General features: G+C 36.5%; 1 protein-coding gene across 2 annotated transcripts in view; it reads left to right on the plus strand.

Annotated features, from left to right (window-relative positions):
- Nucleotides 1-22,389, plus strand: part of SESN3 (sestrin 3) — an 85,852-nt gene that overhangs the window by 24,608 nt on the left and 38,855 nt on the right. The window contains exon 2 of one of the 2 annotated variants that reach the window (XM_088842898.1): nt 5,150-5,251. The exons of the other annotated variant lie outside the window; for it this stretch is intronic. Coding sequence (XP_088699024.1) covers nt 5,150-5,251 — 102 coding nt within the window. The remainder of the gene's footprint in view (nt 1-5,149; nt 5,252-22,389) is intronic. 2 annotated transcript variants of the gene reach the window in all.

Consider the following 22,389-nt stretch of genomic DNA (forward strand, 5'->3'; position numbering starts at 1 on the left):
ATATTGTCACCCTGCTTGTTTAACTTATGTGCAGAGTACATCATGTGAAATGCCAGAGTGGATGAAGCACAAGCTGGGATCAAGATTGCTGGGAGAAATATCAATAACTTCAGATATGCAGATGATACCGCCTTTATGGCAGAAAGCAAAGAAGAACTAAAGAGCTTCTTGATTAAAGTGAAAGAGGAGAGTGATAAAGTTGGCTTAAAGCTCAACATTCAGAAAACTAAGATCATGGCATCTGGTCCCATCACTTCATTGCAAATAGATGGGGAAACAATGGGAACCATGAGAGAGTTTATTTTCTTAGGCTCCAAAATCACTGCAGATGGTGACTGCAGCCATGAAATAAAAGACAATTGCTCCATGGAAGAAAAGCTGTGACCAACCTAGACAGCATATTAAAAAGCAGAAACATTACGTTCCCAACAAAAGTCCATCTAGCCAAGGCTATGGTTTTTTCAGTAGTCATGTATGGATGCGCAAGTTGGACTATAAAGAAAGCTGAGCACCAAAGAATTGATGCTTTTGAACTGTGGTGCTGGAGAAGACTCTTGAGAGTCCCTTGGACTACAGGGACGTCCAACGAATCCATCCTAAAGGAAATCAGTCCTGAATGTTCATTGGAAGCACTGATGTTGAAGTTGAAACTCCAATACTTTGGCCACCTGCCGCAAAGAACTGACTCATTTGAAAAGACCCTGATTCTGGAAAATATTGAAGGTGGGAGGAGAAGCGGACGACAGAGGATGAGATGGTTGGATGGTATCACCAACTCGATGAACATGAATTTGTGTACACTCTGGGAGTTGGTGATGGACAGAGAAGCCTGGTGTGCTGCAGTCCATGGCATCCCAGAGTCAGACACGAATGAGCTACTGAACTAATAGAAGCTATGGATAGATTGCTGATGGAATAATAACGTGTGTAGGTGGCTCATGTCGACTAAAAGAGATGTACCACTTGAGAGTTGTGAGTTAAGTTCTTTGCGGGAAAAAGAGGACTGCAGCCTGGGAGGTAGCGTCTCAGATAGCTCTGAGAGACTGCTCCAAAGTGGCAGTGGGGGAAAGTCTATATATAAGGTTTTGGTGAAAGGGGAGTTCAATACCATGAAGCACTTACTTTTCAAAAGGTTTTTTTGTTAGTCATGAGGATTTGATGTCACCATGAAGAGTTTTAGTGCTTCTCTGGATCTGAGGAGATGCAATGATTGAGATCATAAAATTTGTTCCTAAAAACATCCAACTGTCTAAATACCAGTCCCACCAGATTCCCTGGAACACAGAATGCCTCCCTTCACCCTGATCTCCCTCAGGGGTTGTTGAAGGTCAACAGCTATAGCAGCATGGGGTTCAGTCTCCATGGCAGATGACAAATGCCTTTATAGTTCAGTCATTGGCAATGCTCTTGGTAAGTGCCAATTTGTAGTTGACACTAATGGGTGCTTAGATATGTAGACACAGATACATATAATCTGGAAATGAATGACAGTATTGTAGCTGTTTCTATACCGTATTCCTTTATGTTATAGCAGTCATTCCAGAATTTTCTTTTTTATGTTTTACTAATATTTAATCAGAAAACTACTTTTTCTCTTTAATTTAGAATTCAAAAGATAGCTACAATTGTATTCTGCTTTTGTATACTGTATGATAGATGAGACTTGTATAATTTTCAGAAATGTGTGAAATCTGTAATTTGAACATTATATAGTCATCTAGAAGTGTTTTCAGTTAGGACCTGAAGATAAGAAAAGTTAATTTGTGAAGTAATTTAATTTACAGCTTAATTAGTATTTATGTATTAATCTTAATTTAATAGTATTTAATTAGTATTTATGTTTTAGGGCATTTGAAGAATACAAAAGTATACAGAATATGAACTAGATTTTAGAGAACTTACTGTGTGGTTGGAAAGAAAGACCTTTACTAAATTATTATGAAGTCAGGTAAAAATAGAAAATATATATACTTTTGGTTTTTATAGATTTTCATAAATTGTTATTTATCTTTTTATTTATGAAGGCATGAGTAAAACTTCAGTTACCCAAATATGCTAGTGTATGGACAAGAAGGTTAGTCAAGTATTAAATATCAAATACTTGTTCTTACTTTTAAGGTGGAGTGATGTGATCTTGATGACTTTCCACATTTTTAATTATTTTAATTCTTGAAAGTGATCATCTCATTATAGAGTATAATCAATTATTTTGTAAATGAGTGTTTCTCACTTAAGTAGCTTTATTTTCTAATTTTATTTTCCATTTTTAATTTGATTATTTGTTGAGCAAAATATTGAACTAAGGGACTACTGTGAGTCAATTAATAGCTTTCTAAACCCAGTCTGTGCTATAAATCTTTTCTTTAACTTAGTGTTTAAACTCTTTGACTAGTTACACTGAACTTTGTGAACTCAGTGTTGCATAAGTACAATAGCAAGCGCATATATAGTAGATAATAGGACACTATTTTAAGAGCTTGACAGGTATTAGCTTGTATAGTATTTTTACTACCTGTTTCAATAGCCTCCCATTCATCCCATTAGTGAGGAAGGGATTCCTAGCTTTAGGTCATGGGGATCACCAGAGAAACAACACTCAAAACTACACAGATGAGATCAGCAGCTTATTAGTTACATATACCACAGCCCAGGGAAAGAAAACATTGCATGCCTTACAGTTCATATAGAGGTTGTATTCAGGAACGAGCAATCAGGGGCCGTGGGAGGGAGAGTTTGTTGTATCGAGAGAGTGAGGTACCTCCTGGTTCCTGTGGGAATCTGTGCATGGCTTGCTTGAGTAATTCCATGGGCTGGTAGGGAACTGAAACCTACTACTCAGGGATCAGCAGGAATTGCACCTGGTCCATTTGATAAGAAGGGTTATTTGGCTAAGAGACCTTATCTTCATGAGCAGAGTGAGGAGGAGAACTTGTAAAGTGGGCCATTTGAGGTCTTCCTGAAGACTCGAGTGTCCCTTGGACTACACGTAGATCCAAAAGTCCATCCTAAAGGAAATCAGTCCTGAATATTCATTGGAAGGACTGATGCTGAAGCTGAAACTCAAATACTTTGGCCACCTGATGTGAAGAAATGACTCACTGGAAAAGACCCTAGCGCTGGGGAAGATTGAAGGAGGGAGGAGAAGGGGACAACAGTGGATGAGATGGTTGGATGGCATCATCGACCTAATGGACATGAGTTTGAGTAAGCTCTGGGAGTTGGTGATGGACAGGGAAGCCTAGCATGCTGCAGTCCATGGGGTCTCAAAGAGTTGGACACAACTGAGTGACAGAACTGAACTGATTTCATGTATAACTAAGGAGCACATAATATTGGGCCTTAATTTTAGGCTTTACACCATACGACCTATGAGGTAGGTAGAATATTAACCCCATTTCATAGATGAGAATAGCAGGTACACAAGCTAACCTGCTTAACACTATGATGACCACACTTCCAACTATTCCTTATATATTTGCTTTCCCTTAGTGTAGATAGAAATTCTCAATATCCAGAAATAAAAGGAAGGCATATAGAAATTCAGTGGGTCACCCCCATGTCTATCTCGTAAACAGAAATGAACTACTTTCACATTTGTTTACTAGTTGTCAAGGAGTTTTCATCTCTGTGTCATGATTCTTGTTTTTCTTTATAAATATATAAACTCTGAAATTAAGTAAATACGTTTTCGTTTCTTGATTGAGAGTTGCTGGACACAGTCATTATCAAGAGAGGGAATAGATTTGATTTTCTACTTCTAGGGCCTTTAAAGGAGAAGGCAGTGGCACCCCACTCCAGTACTCTTGCCTGGAAAATCCCATGGACAGAGGAGCCTGGTAGGCTGCAGTCCATGGGATCACTAAGAGTCTGACACGACTTAACGACTTCACTTTCACTTTTCACTTTCATGCATTGGAGAAGGAAATGGCAACCCACTCCAGTGTTCTTACCTGGAGAATCCCAGGGATGGGGGAGCCTGGCGGGCTGCTGTCTATGGGGTTGCACAGAGTCGGACATGACTGAAGCGACTTAGCAGCAGCAGCAGCAGGACCTTTAAAAGCAGAAGAAATATTAAGATTATTTGGATTTTATTCTGTCTAGCATGAGAGGGAACAGTCCACTGATCTAGTGTTTGTATGACTAACTTAGCTATACTTCTTATAAGAAAAAATAACTTTTGATCAATAGAGATTTTACTGGGTTGCTGCTGCTGCTGCTAAGTCACTTCAGTTGTGTCCGACTCTGTGCGACCCCATAGACGGAAGCCCACCAGGCTCCCCCTTTACTGGGTTACAACTCTGGAATTTGAAAATCCTACTTGTCATTATTTTTTTTAAACTTTTTGTTTTATATTGGAGTATAGCCGATTAACAATGTTGTGATAGTTTCAGGTAGACAGCAGAGGGACTCAGCCATATACATACATGTATCCATTCTCCCCCAAACGCAATTTGTCATTATTTTATTATAACAAACATACTTTAACACTGCAACAGGAAGTAGTTGATGGTTATCTGCAATGTATATCCTATTTTATCACTCTAATAATATCAGAATATTTCATTTTTCTTGATAAAATTGGATATATTTTTCCAGATTTGGTCTTCAAGTAATGCAAATCAAATTATAAACTGCCTGAATTGACTCTAGTTTTGTTTTTACTTTTTTTTGGTATGACCAAATCTTTGATACTAAGGAAGATAATTATATATTTATAGACTTACTTATCGTGAACTGTCTGAAAATCAAAAACAGAATTCCCACATTTGAGTTTTTCTCATTGCCTTCCCCTTGTCTGTGAACATTGTCAAATTAACTTTTAAAAAAATAAAAATGATTTCACATCTACTTATTAAATAGTTTTGAGTCATCTGGTCCACAGGGATAATAAACTTTTTTAGTCTTCCTTTCTGTCTAAATGAGAGTTGTACCTCATTGATGTAGTGTCAGAGTGCAACCTGCTGTTAGTTCTATTGTAATACGTCAATTTCTTCCAACTGATAATTTGAGCATGATGGTGAATTTTGCATTTGCTTATGGGCAGTTCCATCAGAGAGAAATGTTCAGTGAATTCAGAGAACCACACAGCTGACCTGAGCTGCCTAGGTATACCCTAAACACATACGTTGCTCAAACCTTCACCCTCCAGGTCTGGTGTCACAGCTTTCCATCCAATTTCAGATCATCGTCCTCCTTACTGCTTTGTAACTCCCAATCCACTTCCACAAATAACCTTCAGATCTTTTTCAAGGTAATGTGCCACATTTATTCTAATCCTATGTCATTTTTAGCAATTTAACATGTATGAAACTTTTGATACCATTTTTTATTAGGTTCCTTTTTTAAAATGTAAAACTGATGCAGTTTTTTAAGTATTGTGCCCTTAACTTCATTTTCCCTGTAAGCCGATAGTTTTATTGCATGATTTTGCACAGTTCAGTGAAATTTTTAGGGGCATGTATATTGTGATACAGCAGAATGACTGTAATTGAAAAGGTTATCCTCTTTTTTTTTTTCTTTCCAAATTACCCTTGGCTTTTAGTTAATTCATTGTAATAGTGTGATTAATTTAGTAAATTTACTAATTATAGATGTGATAAATTGCATATAGGAATTCAGTAGACTTTTTAAAATAATTGGACCATTAGAGATCACAGATGTCTTTAAAATATGTCACCTGTGAGGGGCCCAGAGGGAACTATCATGAACCCATCAACCAAATTAAAGGCTAAAAGCATAATTTATTATTATAACATTATTAAAATATATGTTTGGGGTAAAAAGAAATTAAAAAATTATAAAAAATAATGATCTCTAGTACATTTGTTTTTATCCATCTGCTTATATAAGCCTAGAAAACCATATTGGAAGGATAGAAATCACCACATTAGTAGTAGTAGTTTTAGTATGATAAAATTATGAGGAACTTTTGTTTGCTCTGTATTTTTTTTCCATCATGAGTAAAAGTGATAATAAAAAGTTAAATCAAAAAAAGAAAAACTACAGAGGTGGGGAGAGCACACAAATATGGGAGGGTATTGTACTAACAATAATGTAATATATTTCTTCATGAAGCTCTTAAGGAAGACGTAATCCATAATGGAGGGAAATTAGTAAACCTTGCCAGGAATTCTATCCAAAATTTAAATATAGGGCTACTTTTTTATTTTGTGCCCACTATATTCTTGACAAATTACTAGATTTTTTTCTTCATACCTTATCTCATTTAATCCTCATAACATAACTTATAAAGTTGAGGTTCCATCCCCACTTGACCGAAGAATAAATCAAGGCTTGAAGAGATTATTTACCTGCTGCCTTGGGTGCTGCACTATTACCATGATAATGCATTACTTTTTCTCTGAGGAAAAGTGTATTTTTGAAACACTTGTTTGAAACTCATTGCCTTAAAATATTGTAGAACATTGCCACTCAAGACTCATGAATCTATATTTCATGTTTTGCCACAATAGGAATAAATACTGCTTCAGTGTTTATCTGTGAAATTGAACTGGGGCCTCTGTTCCATATAGCATTCTTATTTGATATTTTCATATTTTTCTCCGTGAAATCAAGTAATAACATTAACAAAATATAAAAGAAATTGTTGGCTATCAAAAATGCAGCTGTCCTTTGGTACCTTGAAATTGTTTAAAAATATTTGCCAACTAAATTCTACTCATTAGATGATCATATTTCAAATGTTATCATATTTCAAATGTTATTGAAAATAATTGTATTCACATGGATAAGTGTCTTAGCTTCATTAATTTCACTTCCACTCAAGCATGACATAAAATCACCATTTGATTCTTCTTTAAATCCTCTAAAAGTTATCTTTGTGACTAGTTTATTGATTTAGACATATACTTTGTCATGCGAACTTAATCCTTAGATCTTGTAATCACTTATATAATTGTCCTGAAGAAACTTAAGATTTGATCCCGCTTCTTGTACACTCCTCTTAGAGAAAAGATAGTTTGGAGAATGACTAGGAAAACTAAAATTCTTTGCTTTACAAAGTAAAATTACACTTCAAAGGGCTAACACTAAAAACTCATGAGGAAGATCTGCAGCTTCAACTTTCCATTCATAGGCTTCTTTTTGGAACCTAGCTGCCATTCTTGGAGGAAGCAAAAACAGCCCAAGTGGAGAGGAAGCAAGACACCCATTAGACAGCCAGCACAGATGCCAGCATTTGAGTGAGACATGTTGACCTGTCGGCCAGCGTGCTGATAGTTGTATGCATGTTTGGCATAGCAATGGTTGTATGACTCTTGCTATAGAAGAGAAAGGGGCTTTCCAGGTGGCTCAGTGGTAGAGAATCTGCCTGCCAAGCAGGAGATGTGGGTTTGATCCCTGGGTCGGGAAGAACCCCTGGAGAAGGAAATGGCAACCCACTCTAGTATTCTTGCCTGGGAAATCCCATAGACAGAGGAAACGGATGGGCTACAGTCCATGGGGTTGCAAAGAGCTGGACATGACTTAGCAAATAAACAGCAGCAACAACATAGAAGAGAAAAATCCTGTATCTTTTGGTTACTGTGTTCTAGGGAAGAAACAGCTGAAGACCTCTTAAGATTGTGTAAATTCCCTTAAAATACATTAGTGAAAATTAGAATTCATGAGTATACACAGGCCTGTGCTGTGCTGTGCTGAGTCACTCAGTCGTGTCCGACTCTCTGCGACCCCATAGACTGTAGTCCGCCAGGTTCCTCTGTCCATGGGGATTCTCCAGGCAAGAAGACTGGAGTGGGTTGCCATGTGCTTTGCCAGGGGATCTTCCCAACACAGGGATCAAACCCAGGTCTCCTGCATTGAAGGCAGATTCTTTACCATCTGAGCCATCAGGGAAGCCCAAGAATACTGGAGTGGGTAGCCTATCCCTTATCCCTTCTTCCAGGGGACCCTTACCCTCCACCCCCAACCCCAGAATCGAACCAGGGTCTCCTGCATTGCAGGTGGATTTTTTTCCAGCTGAACTACCAGGGAAGCCCCATAGACAGGCCTAGTAATTCTTAATGTCAAAGCTAAAACTCTAATACGTCGTTAAGTAGAATTATATGAGAACAACAAGTCAACAAATCCGTGTATTATTTTGTGATGAATTTGAAAAATTATTTATGATATTTATAAAAGACTATAAATCTTATGAGGATGACTTAAAGGCTACTTTCATCATTCACACAAAGAGTTTATCATGATCCCTTGATTTATCTGGCCAGAAAAAAAAAAACAAGAGAAAGAAGAAAACCTTTAAGCAACATGTATCCTGACAAGAAATGGATCTTTTTCTCTTTAGCGTTTTTAGAGTATGGTATGTTTTCTTAACTGGATCATTGAAAAGAATCTTAGATATACTTAAAGTCATTCTTTTATAAAGATGTATACATTCAGTCAGTTCAGGTCAGTCGCTCAGTCATGTCCGACTCTTTGCGACCCCATGAATCACAGCACACCAGGCCTCCCTGTCCATCACCAACTCCCAGAGTTCACACAAACTCATGTCCATCGAGTCAGTGATGCCATCCAGCCATCTCATTCTCTGTTGTCCCCTTCTCCTCCTGCCCCCAATCCCTCCCAGCGTCAGAGTCTTTTCCAGTGAGTCAACTCGTCACATGAGGTGGCCAAAGTATTGGAGTTTCAGCTTATAGTATATATTTGTAGGTTATCTTGGCTTTATAACATTTTACCAAAAACTCTTTCTCAGTCTATTAATAGACTATAAGAAAAATGGTTACTTTTTTTTTTTTTTTTCAGTAGAAAGGAAAGATGCTTTAATCAAAAAAAATGGCAATCTGGGGAGAAGGTGAACTCATGTCCAGAGACTAAATCCAAAGATTCTGCCCAGCCTTGACAGTTTTTGAAGGGGAGAAAGAGGGAAGAATCTCAGTGACTCAGCAAGGTGGGAGGTTGGGTTTTGTTTCTTACTCCATTGCATGCAGATTGGCTGACTCTTCAGATGTTATCTTGCCTGCGTGATCTGCCTGTAGGATTGCTAAGGAGACTCTTGAGGGTAGAGCCCTAATCACTTTTTTTTTTAATTATTATTATTTTATTATTTTTTCAAAAACAATTTTAGGAATCTTTACTTAAAAACAACCTTATCTTAAAATGGAGTAACTTTGGTTTTACGAGCAGCAAGCAAAGTACAGAAGCAAAAATGCATTACAGGAGCATTAAGTTCTACATTAGGTCACAGCATCTAATCTGAAATCACACCCATAATATCATTTTTCAGGATATCTGGGAAATAGTTATTTCCCAGGATGTCTGAACCATAGCTACTCTATTTTGACTTTTAATTGTAAAAAAAAATTTTTTTAATTTAATAGCCAAAGCAGATTTCACCATTAATGACATCAGTGTTTTTCTAGGTATGAGAAGATGCAAGAATTGGAACTCATAAAACCTTTTTCTGAAAAGATCTAACTATCTGAAGGCCTGTTCTGCCAGTTTTTTTTTTTTTTTCCAGAGCACAGAGTGCCTCATTCCTGATTTTCACCCTGAACTTCTTTCAGGGGGTGTTGAAGTTCAGCAGCTTGCAATGGTCATGATGTAATCTTTGTAGAGGCAGCTGGCAAGTACCAACTTCCAGTCAGCAGGGTCCCTTCATAGCCACATATCTGACCATGTGACACCATTTCATGGCCATTGTGTCCCACGGTGCTGGGAAGGCTCATTCCCAGGTCTAGGGAAATGATGGGCCACTCAGTGTGCTAAAATTGGACCAGGCCTTGCAAGTAGCAAAAGTCTCTGGACCACTGTCTTACTAGCCTCCTGGTCCAGGAAAATATTTCCTCTTGTTGCTTTTTCTCATACCCAGAGTCACATTATTACAATTATTGATCTCATATGGAACTGTCAGTTCAGCATTTTATCACAGGCTCAGTGAAACAAGTGACATAGAAAATAATATAGCCATAGCTAGCAGTTATTAGTAAAATAAGAATTATAAGTCAAGAACTTGCATTAGATAAAGCCTGGTATACCCCAAGTCACCTGACTTCATTCATTAAATGATTATAGTCTGGTGTTAATCTCCTGGTTGTACATTATGGAGCATGTGACCTTTATCTGAAGATTGGTTACTGAGATAAGCCTTAGAAACTAACCTAGAGTGTCCTTTTTTAATAACTTAATTAAATCTTTTAGCAGTGTCACATAATAAGGAACTGTCTCAGCAGTGAGTCTTAGTAAACACTAGACATTAACAAAACTAGAAACTTAATTTAACAATTTACAAAACTTAATATTCCGTGATTTTTCATTATGGAGGCCCTGTAGCCAGGGAGGCTTTAACCCGTCAAATAAAAAATGAGGTTTGTCAGGGAGCTGGGAAAAGCCAAGCAGCCATCTTGGATTTCCCATAGCCCTGACTCTGATTTCCAGCTATTGTTTTTAATTTTCCAATTTAGAAGCAGACTGTTGCCATGGTTTAAGGACATTAGGATGGCACAAGTCTAACAGAGTTTTTGTATAAGCAGAATGAGCTTTTACATGTCTACAAACCTGACAATTGGATTAATTTCTAAAACTAGCATAGGATCAGGCCTATGGTAGAAAAGCATTTGATTTATATGCAGAGGGCTAAGAAGTCAAGAAAACATTATAAATGATCATACGAATCAGGTCCAGCATCTTGGGCAAGCTGTCTACCTCTGATGTCATCGTCTTCTCATCCTGGTGTAGTGTAGTTTCTTCTGAAAAAAAGTCCTTCCATCCATGTTGGAGACAGTCCTTTAGATTATGTCCTTTTTTTTTTTTTAGTCCTGGTTGCAGGTCACGAGGCATCTGATCTTCATCCAAAGATAGATCACTGAGATAAGCTTCAGAAACAAACTTAGGGTGTTCTTTAAGAATTCAATTAAATTTTACATTAATATCACATAACAGCAAGGAACTGTCCAAGAAATGAGCCTTACTACCTCCATTGGTAGACTGCCATTAACAAACTGGGATTTAACATTTATTGAAACATCCTTTTCTCCCTAAAATCACCCTCATTTTTACCAAATATAACCAAATTAAGACTTGTTTAAAAAATAGATCTGTTCTCAATAAACTTGACCTGATTATTTATATAACCATAGACCCCCTTTTTTTTCTGAGACTTTTATGGAGTCTCAAACTTAACTTTATTTTTTTTAATTGTTTTTTTATTGGAGGCTAATTATTTTACAATACTATATTGGTTGGTTTTTGCCATACATTGACATGAATCCACCCCGGGTGTACATGAGTTCCCCCTCCTGAATCCCCCTCCCACCTCCCTACTCCCTTTATCCTCCCTCTGGGTCATCCCCGCACACCAGCCCCGAGCATCCTGTAACATGCATCAACCCTGAACTGGTGATTCATTTCACATATGACAATATACATGTTTCAATGCCATTCTCCCAAATCATCCCACCCTCACCCTTTCCCATAGAGTCCCAAAGACTGTTCAATACATCTGTGTCTCTATTGCTGTCTCATATACAGGGTTATCATTTGCATCTTTCTAAATTCCATATATATGCGTTAGTATACTGTATTGGTGTTTTTCTTTCTGGCTTACTTCACTCTGTATAATAGGCTCCAGTTTCATCCACTTCATTAGAACTGATTCAAATGCATTCTTTTTAATGGCTAATACTCCATTGTGTATATGTACCACAGCTTTCTTATCCATTCGTTTGCAGATGGACATCTAGGTTGTTTCCATGTCCTGGCTATTATAAACAGTGCTGCAATGAATATTGGAGTACATGTGTTTCTTTCAATTCTGGTTTCCTCGGTGTGTATGCCCAGGAGTGCAACTGCTGGATCATATGGCAGTTCTATTTCCAGTTTTTTGAGGAATCTCCACACTGTTCTCCATAGTGGCTGTACTAGTTTGCATTCCCACCAACAGTGTAAGAGGGTTCCCTTCTCTCCACACCCTCTCCAGCATTTATTGCATGTAGACTTTTGGATAGCAGCCATTCTGACTGGTGTGAAATGGTATCTCATTGTGGTTTTGATTTGCATTTCTCTGATTATGAGGGATCTTGACCTTTTTTTCATGTGTTTGTTAGCCATCTTTATGTCTTCTTTGGAGAAATGTCTGTTTAGTTCTTTGGCCCATTTTTTGATTGGGTCATTTATTTTTCTGGAATTGAGCTGCAGGAGTTGCTTGTATATTTTAGAGATTAATCCTTTATCAGTTGCTTCATTTGCTATATTTCTCCCATTCTGAAGGCTGTCTTTTCACCTTACTTATAGTTTCCTTTGCTGTGCAGAAGCTTTGGATTTTAATTAGGTCCCATTTGTTTATTTTTGCTTTTATTTCCAATATTCAGGGAGGTGTTACTTTTAAAACAATATTTGTTTTAAACTAGTGAAAGCAACAATAAAGCAATTTTAAAGCAAATTGGTTGTTTTTCTTCTGAAAACTTTCTACCAGCTTTTAGAACCTGTCACCCCATTGTGATTAACCGGAAAATGTTAATGCAAGAAGGCCCTTAGAGATCATCTTTCTCATTTTTTGTTTTTCAAATGAGAAAATTGATACCCCAGAAACTGGTCAAGGTCTCCCAGTGTTGAGAAGGGAAAAGAACTCAGGTTTTTTGTAGTGTTTTCATTGTATCACCTTGCCTATACCGTTCAGTTATATTTCTATTTATTATCGTTAGAGGTATATGTGCCTAATTTCACCAGCTAGTTTGTAAGTTTCTTTTGGGTAGCTTTTATACTTTGTATATTCCTAAAAGAGCTATTGCATAAACTGTTTAACAATGAACAATTCAGTTAATGCATATTGATTGGGTGGTTGTTTGATTTGAATATGTGTTTTTAACTTAGAATGCTTAGTGCAGTGTTCTGGTTCCCATTAAATATCATTTCAGTGCTTAAAACTTGGTAATGCTTAAATTATATGAATGATTGTTATTTATTTCAAGGTAACTAGAACACTGAACCCATTCTGCTAATACTGACACCTTAAGTACAGGCCATCCTTAGTTAAAATAAGTGAAGTTAGTTCAGATAGAATAAGAAAGGACAAAAAGTTGTATGGATAACGTCTGTATATAAGCCAGCTTGTAAAATGGGAGGAGCTGTCAGGAGAATGACAAATTAAGGAAAGTCTTTTGATTATTAGAAAATGATTATTTTCACAGGTCTCAACTGTAGCGTAATTATAGCTCTTTGAAATGGCTACCCACTCCAGTATTCTTGTCTGGAAAACCCTGTGGAGGGAAGAGCCTGGTAGGCAACAGTCCATGGGGTCCCAAAGAGTCGGACACAACTGAGAGACTTCACTTTCTTTCTTTTCCATCAGAAACTACACTATGAGAATTTTTTGTCAAAACAAATTCAAAATCTTGGATGTTGTAAAACAATCCTGTTCGTTGATAATATGTCTGTGTGTGTGGTTTGTTTTTTAGGACAGGAATGAGTCCGAGATGCCAAGAAACAATTTTTAAGGTGGTGGTTGTCCAAAAATTATTGCTTAGTATCATTAAATGTGTAATAGACTCAGTAATATAGAAAAATTGTGATCAACCAGCATTTATTGAGCACCTGATTTGAATTAATTATTCAAATTAATTAAGATGGAACACTTCTTTCATAACCAAATTAGTGACAGAGAAGATAAAGATAATAATATAGAAGATAAAGATACCTCTGTATCTGTATAAGTGAGAACCTGAAAAGAGACAATTTACAGGATTTGAATGACTCAGCATGGTGAATGTAGGAACTCAGTTGGATCTTAGGAGATGAATGAGCTGTAACATTGTAATAAATATGAAGAGGGTATGTGGTAGTCCACTTGGGGGTTCCAAGGATGAAGGAGCAGAAATACGGGAGTTTGGGGGAGTCAGTGTAGGTGAAGTGAAGTGCTCATGTCAGAAATGCTTGAAAAACAAACATGGGTATGGGCCAGAATGTTGAAAACCTTCCTTTTTTGCTTCTACTGTACTTATGTCCTCCCATCCCCCACCGAAGCTGGGGATAAATCATAGCCCAGAATGGAGTGGTGATGATGGAAATGGAAAGCATATTGGAGTCACGGAGAGAAACTTTGTGAACAGGGAGTAAACAACCTGATGAGAAGTTGTTATTAGATGTTAGGATGTTATTCATGATAGGAAATTTGGGACTTTAGATGCAGATTAAAAGAATGAAACTCTTGACTCTTGGCAGCAATTTCATCTTCCTGAAGCCCATATCCTTCCATACATCTACCTCATAAACACATATCCCTGAATTATTAGAATCAACCTAAATCCAAGCTGCCTCAGTCTCTTGATTTATTTAATACCAGCTGGTGTCACCATTGTTCATCATCCATTCATCCAGTGTGGAATTCTGTGATGCATTTTAGACGTCTCTCACTACCCTCACAGTCAGTCAATTCCATTTATTCTATCTCCTAAATAACTCTCAGCCTAATTCCTTTTTAAAATTTATACTGCTTAGCTATGTCGCATCTTTTTCCTAGAACATATAGTAGCCTTCTAAGACACTTGATTTCCTTCAGCCTCCCCCATCCCAGTCCATTTTCTAACTGATGTCAGAAATGCTTTCTCAAAAAACAAATATCCTTTTGATGTTGTCTACCATTTCTATCCTGGAGAAGGAAATCATTTCTATGAAGTTGAAATTCTTTAGTATGACATTCATGATATGATTCTTGCCTATGGATCAATCTTAGTCCCTGAGACAGTTTCAGGGATCATGTAGAACCAGCATATAGTTCCCCAAATGTGTAATGTCTTTGTATTTTTTATTCCTTTTGCCTGGGATGTTGTACTCTCCCAGACCTAGCCATTCTTTCCTAAGTAATCTGACAGATTTTTATTTCTTCCTAAAGAACTGTAAAGAGGGCAATTTTGCTTCATCCTCTAGCAGAATTATGCTTTCCTATCCTGTTCAACTCCATTAAAGCTCTTCACAGGTTTTGTAACTGTGCATCCAAATTTATTTACCTCATGTTTTCTTAGGTCAGTGCCTATGCTTTATTTATCTTTACACTTCCAATTTTTAGCCCAAGAACTTCCAGATAACAAATTTTTAAAAAAGGAAAAAAAATCTGTTGAATGCATTAATAGTTCTTCTTTATAAAAGTTGCAATGTTTAATCTTAGTAAGGTTTAAAATATACTTAACACGTTTTCTCTTCAAACTCGTACTAAAATTTTATTGTAATAGATGCCATTTATTAAATGCCTATTTCATATCAGGGACTTTGCTATGCACCTTTAAAAAAAACTATAGTGAAAAATGTCCAACTACACAAAATCAAAAAGAACAGTGTAATGAGCTTCCAAAACCCATCATCAAATTCAGTATTGACAAGATTTTGCCACTCTTTATCAAACTTGTGAATCGAATATGACTGAAGTGACCGAGCACGCGTGTTGTTGTTATTGTTGCTGAAGTAATTTAAAATTATTTTCCTTCTACCCCTACATATGTCAGTATGCATCTCTAAAATATACAGATGCATTCTTATATAGCTATAATGCCAGTGTCACACCTAACAAACTTAGCAATTATTGCTTGAAATCATCTAATACCTCATCTTATTCAATCTCCTCCCAATTGCTTGGTGTCTTTTTAGAGGTAACTTTTTCTGAATTAGGTTCACCATTCCATTTGCTAGTTAGGTCTTTTAAGTCTCTCTTAGGAGTTGTTCCTCCCATTGCTTTTTGTTTTTCAGGCCCTTAACTGGTTGTTGTCAGCTGTCCTCTAGAATATTTCATAACCTGGATCATTTTCTATGCTTGTTGTCCTCATGTTGTCTTTTAATTTGTTCGTCTAAACTTCTGTTTCCTATGAATTTGAAGTTGGGGCTAAATGCTTGATTAAACGGGCTTCTCTTGTGGCTCAGCTGGTAAAGAATCCACCTGCAATGTGGGAGACCTGGTTTTGATCCCTGGGTTGAGAAGATTCCCTGGAGAAGGGAAAGGCTACCCACTCCAGTATTCTGACCTGGACACTTCCATGGATTGTATAGTCCATGGGGTTGCAAAGAGTCTGACATGACTGATCATGTTCAAATTATTTTTGTATATAGATATTTTCTTCATCCTATTTTATGTTTGTATTGATGGATTAGAACCCTCGTAGTGAGACTTATGGGTCAAAGGGCAGATGTGTATGTAATTTTTCTAGACATTGTCAAACCCTATCCAGGAGGGTTGTTTAATTTTTTTGAGAATACCTGTTTCCCTGTAGTATTGTCAAAAAATATGTTGCCTAACTTGGATTTTTGCCGATCTGTTATGTGAAATATGACATTTGCTTTTCTTTTTATGAGTTGTTTCTTCTGTTAATTTCCCATTCCTTGTTCGTTTCTTGATTTGGTTGTTGGTTTTTCCCTTTTAATTTTCAGGAGCTTCTAATATAATATATTAGCCATTGTGTGTTAAAGTGCAAACATTTGCCTTCTGATTTTTATCATATTTTTGTACCATACAGAATTTTTTTTAAAGTGTGTGTATGTATATGTGTAGTTGAATTATCAATTGTTTGTTGTTTCTGGATTTTGAGTCATAATTAGGGAAGTTCCATTTGTTGTCTGTTTATGTGCTAAAACAGCTCCTTTAAATATAGAACTATTATGTTTTACTATATGGAAAGGCTAGCACCCCTCCTACGTTGTTTTTACAGGGTCTTCTTGATCATTCATGCTTAATTGTTTTATAATTAAGTTTATTTACAAATAAAGAAATGAACACTTCCATAGAAGGTCTATGGCCATGGCAATAATGAGAAAAGTAAAAAAAATAAAAACTGTTCATAATGATTCCTTCATACCTTGTCTTCATATGAAAGTTAATTGTAGCAATCTTTTTGCAACTGAAACTGTTTCAGAAGGATACATAATTAGAAGGAAGAGAGGCAGAGTATATTGGAAACATTCATTTCAATCAGTGCTTCCCAAAGTGTGGCTGTGCTGCTGCTGCTAAGTCACTTCAGTCGTATCCGACTCTGTGTGACCCCATCTGGCTAAATGTTTAGCACAAAACAAAGCAATGGCATTCTACTGACATAGTAATCATTATTTTCCTCACTGCTCTGTATTCACAGTAAAAAAAAAAAAAAAAAAAAAAGTTGGTTTCACTGAAGAATATTCTTGATAAAACAGTAAAAATTAGGCATTTTATTACATCTTGACCATGAAATGCTTAATCGTTTTCAAAATGGGGGGTATACATAAAGCTCTTCTCCATGCCAAAGTATGGTGGTTGTCTTGAGAAAACGCAGCTGTGTGACTGAGCTGTGAGCCAAACTAGTCTCTTTTTATTGAACACTACTTTATATGAAAAAATGACTGACTGATAGTTATGGTTATTCAGACTGGTATTTGGCAAACATTTCTACAAAAATAAACAAAGTGAATCCATCACTTCCAGGAAAACAACCAATAGGATTTACTGCCAAAATAAAATTTGGACTTTGAGGAGAAAACAATTTTGGAAAACTGGTTTCCTCTACCATGAACTTGTCAATTTCTCAAAGCTTTAAGATTTTTCTGATATGAACAGTGGTGAAATTAACATATTTTATTTTAAATAGTACATTCAATATATCAGCATTTGGAAAGCCTGCTAAACTCAGTGATCCAATAAAATTTATTTATTTTAATTGGAGGCTAATTTCTTTACAATATTGTAGTGGTTTTGCCATACATTGACATCAATCTGCCACGGTGTACATGTGTTCCCCATCCTGAATCCCCCTCCCACCTCCGTGATTCAATATTTTCTAAATGGCTAATAGTTAATAATACAAAATCATACATGAGTAATCGATCTCTTCAAAGTATAAGATAAACCAATGGATTTTAATGTAACAAAGTAAGATGATTATTGATGTGGATTCAGATTCCACATTCCAACAAACTTAAAAGCTACTATTTGTCAAGTCTTAATGTAGTATCATAGAATATCCAAAATTATCTTAAAAGGTTATTAAAATACTTTTGTGAGGCTGAGTCTTCTTCATGTTATAAAACATATAGAAACAGATTGAATATAGAATTAGATGTAAGAATCCAGTTGTCTTTAATCAAGCCAGATATTTGCACAAATGTTTAATTATGTTACTCTTCTCAGTAAAATTTTTGTTTTGATTTGGAAATTGCAGTTTCAAAAAATTCATTTCTGTTAATTTGTAATGGGCTTATTCTATTTTTATTTTTAAATGAATTAAGTGTTTACATTTTTCTTTGATTTAATTTCTAATATAATAATTATTGATAGATATCACTCACATTGGGCTTCCCTGGTGGCTCAGTGGTAAAGAATATACCTGCCAATGCAGGAAACACAGGTTCAATCCCTGGGTCAGGAAGATCCCCTGGAGAAAGAAGTGGCAACCCACCTCCTGGCGTTGTTGCCTGGGAAATCCCATGGACAGAGGAACCTGGAGGGCTACAGTCGATGCAATTGCAAAAAGAGTCAGAAACGACTTAGCAACGAAAACAAAACAAGAAAAAAAAACATTAATAAAAGCTTTTGGGATCAATAATTTTTAGGAATATAAAGAGTTTCTAATATCAAAAAGTTTGTGAACTATTTACATGAGCATAATAAGTCATGTTTTAATTTTGATTACAATGGGTTTTAAGTTTACCTGTATACATTAAAACACAGCTTTAATGTTTTTTCACAATTTCTCTAAGCTGAGCAAGTGACCTTTATTTTGTTAATCACTGTTTTGAGAAAACTGGAAACTATCATGTCATCCTGTTTCATTAGAATAACTTAGAAGACCTTTTGATTTTGTTACAACCTGGGTAGTAGATGCTAAGTACAGAGGTTTGACTTAAAGCCCTACTTTTCTTTCATACACCAGGTAGCTACATTCACAGCATATTTTTTTATTTCTCTAAAAAGACTATCAGCCATATGCTGAGTAATATTAGAATGTTCTGTAACTGTTGTTCAATCGTATCCGACTCTGCGGCCCCAGGGATTGCAGCATGCTAGGTTTCCTGTCCTTCACCATCTCCCAGAGTTTGCTCAAATTCATGTCCATTGAGTCAGTGATGCCATCCATCTCATCCTCTGTTGCCTCCTTCTCCTCTTGCCCTCAATCTTTCCCAGCATCAGGGTCTTTTTCAATGAGTTGGCTCTTCACATTAGGTGGTCAAAGTATTGGAGCTTCAGCATCAGTCCTTCCAATGAATATTCAGAGTTGATTTCCTTTAGGATGGACTGGTTTGATCTCTTTGATGTCCAAGGGACTCTGTAACTGTTTCTAATAGGAGTCTTAATTTCAAAAGTTCCCATTTTTAAAAAAATTTTTAATCTAATTGGGACATAATTTTAATAGGTAAAACTTTCTAAAATTAAAGCAAAGTTTTTACTACTACACAATAGACAACATTAAAAATTTTATAAAAGTAAAGCATCAAACTGTAGACATGAGTTTGAGTGAACTCCGGGAGTTGGTGATGGACAGGGAGGCCTGGCGTGCTGTGATTCATGGGGTTGCGGAGAGTCGGACACGACTGAGCGACTGAACTGAACTGAAAGCAGTTCTTAATACTTCATGGGAAGCTGGGGAGCACTTTTATAATTAGTGGTAGAAAAGTATATTATCTATATATTATTAGGGAAGCATTGAGTTAAGTAGTTATTATGGACTTTGTCTCAGGTGCAGAGTCTCTCTGTACCTGAGAGAAATCTCATTTTGGGGGGACTTAGTCCAAAATTTTAATATATTTAACAAGTATATTTTGTCATTCTGCATGCGTCGAGTTGACTCACTGGAAAAGAGTCTGATGCTAGGAAGAATTGGGGGTGGGAGGAGACGGGGACGACAGAGAATGAGATGGCTGGATGGCATCACCGACTCGATGGACATGAGTTTGAGTGAACTCCTGGAGTTGGTGATGGACAGGGAGGCCTGGCGTGCTGTGATTCATGGGGTCGCAATGAGTCGGACACGACTGAGTGACTGAACTGAACTGAACTGAACTGAAAGAACATGTTTAACACTTAAAAGTTTATATAGGAGCTTTGTTGCTCAAGATCAATGTCAAGGCATGAAGTATCATTACTGATTTTTAAGAAGATAGCACAAAGTACAGGAAATTGCATGTACTGCTTGTTTTAATAACACTAGAAGATAAATAAATAAAAGGGAATATTTGTCACATAGGGAACCCAGATGATACAAGGAAGGTAGTAGACTGATTTCTAGGACTGTGGTTATTAATTTAATTTATTGGTATGTCTCAATAAGAGTACAGAGAACTGCCTCAAGTCCACAGGATACTCTTCCCCACTGAAGGAAGGAAAAGGGATGGGAGAACCTGTACCAGACTTCTGTCTCCTCAGTTCAACTCATCATACGCATGGGGTCTACTATTTTCATGTTGCTGTGCTGTAAAGGTACAGATACTGTGTTAGAAATTGATCCTGCTGTTTAAGGTATTTATGGTCTGAAGAAAGTGATAAGATAATGATATACTTCAATAGCTCTGAGAGAGAGAAAAACTAAATATAATTGTGAACCTTAAGAAGAATCATTTTAATTTCCTAGAAGAACTTGGGAGTTGGTGTGAGTGGAGGAAGACCAAAGGAGTTGGTGTTTGAGCTGGGTCTTAAAGGAAGAATGGGTAGTATTTCAATAGATATCAAAAAGGGAGGACAGCGCCTCAGGAAATACTAGTTCAAATGTCTAAATTCTGCACAACACAGAAAAGATCTGCCACGTTAGAACTCCCAAGTTTTTGTTTACAAGTGAAACTAACTTGATTTATGCTACTCTGGTGTATTACGTGGAAAGTGGGAAACTAGGTGTGCTCTTTGCTGCTTACCTCTGGATGGCACTGGCCTTGAACAAGATTTTAGAATTACTGTTTAAAGGAGTAGCTAATGTGGCCTTATGTAAATCTTTAAAATATGGAACTGAAGTTTACCTGACACCATACTCCATACTAAAGTTGATGTACTCCAAAGTGAACAAGGTACTGTCCGAGTCCACTGGCACCTGACAGTTTACTAGTAAGAAGGAAGTAGAGAAGCTGACAAATGTACTCGTTTTAGTGGAAATGTTTTGAGATTGGAAGTTAAAAATCTTAATTGGTATGTGTTGTTGAAGAAAGCTGAAATCCATGCTCTTAGTTACAAGATCTTTGCAGTGTTCCTCAAATGATCGTGCCCAGTGGTAGAGCTCTTGCAGAAAGGGCTTGGTCGCTTTGGTTTTAAGAGCTGAGTTAAACAGGGGAACTGAAGTCTCAGACCTTTAGAAGGCAGCAGGATTCCCCACTTAATGAAGGGTAATTTTCAGTGCTCTTTGGATCCTCAGCGACTATTTGCCACACCCTGTGTTCCAGGCTGGGCTCCTGATGCTCCTGGGGTCCCTGTACCACTCAGGCTCCAAGAACTAGAGGAGATGTTGTGTAATTTGCAAGATTCTTGCCTCTGATGGTATTACAGTTTTCTGCTTCCCAATCTTCTCTCACTAAATGACCTTAGATCTCAGTTACTTACTACAATACATATTTTTATTGTATTGATGGTCAATACATATTTTAATCTAGAGTAGGAGAAGTAATAATTTTATAACCTTTTAGGCCATTTTGGAATAGTGGGAAATAATGTATATTCAGGTAATGGCAGACATTTAAATATGAGTTTACTATAAAATTACACATCTATGACAATCTAATTTAAAACCTATTCTTTTCTCATTTAGGGATAGAGAGTTTTTAGAACATCTCTGTTTTCCTTTCCATTTGTCTGTTCCTTCTGAAATATATAATGTCATCAATTTCTATAAACTCAGTCTTTATTTCTGTAACTGTCTGCCAAGAAATAAGATGACATCAGTATTATTTCAAAGCATTGGGCCACCTGCCCATCTCTGTCCTTTTTGCAGTGGTTTCTGCCAAAATGGAACATCTAAAAAGGAGAGGAGAGTCAGCAACTGTAATTTACTGTTTGTATTGATAATTTCAGTTACTTTTCTTACAGTCACACTTAAAATGCTTGTTTGAGCATGTTTTTTATACTTAAGATATTTTATCATTGCAGTGTGTTAAATTTTTCTTGAAGCTATTAAACTATCTTCTAAGGATGCCCTTAAAAATCTTCAAAAATTGAGGGATTAGTATGTTCAGTGGAATAAAAAATTTCTTTTTTGCCAGAATTTTTTATATGTTAACCACATTTTTTAACCTCTCCAAGTGTCTGTATGTAAAGTTAATTACACACATTACTCTCAGTATTATTCTCTCCTATGGATATAAATTCATGAATGGATAGAATCTGTATGTTTTTCTTTTACATTTTAATGGATAGAATTTGTGGGTTATTTTTTTTTTTTTTTGCTTTTCCATTTTTTAATGAAATAAACCCAAGAAGAAAAATGTAAAAAATTAAATTGAATAATTTATTTT

This window comes from Moschus berezovskii, chromosome 14 (genome assembly GCF_049115385.1).
Source record: "Moschus berezovskii isolate FMDL1 chromosome 14, NW_MosBer_1.0, whole genome shotgun sequence".
Taxonomy (NCBI): domain Eukaryota; kingdom Metazoa; phylum Chordata; class Mammalia; order Artiodactyla; family Moschidae; genus Moschus; species Moschus berezovskii.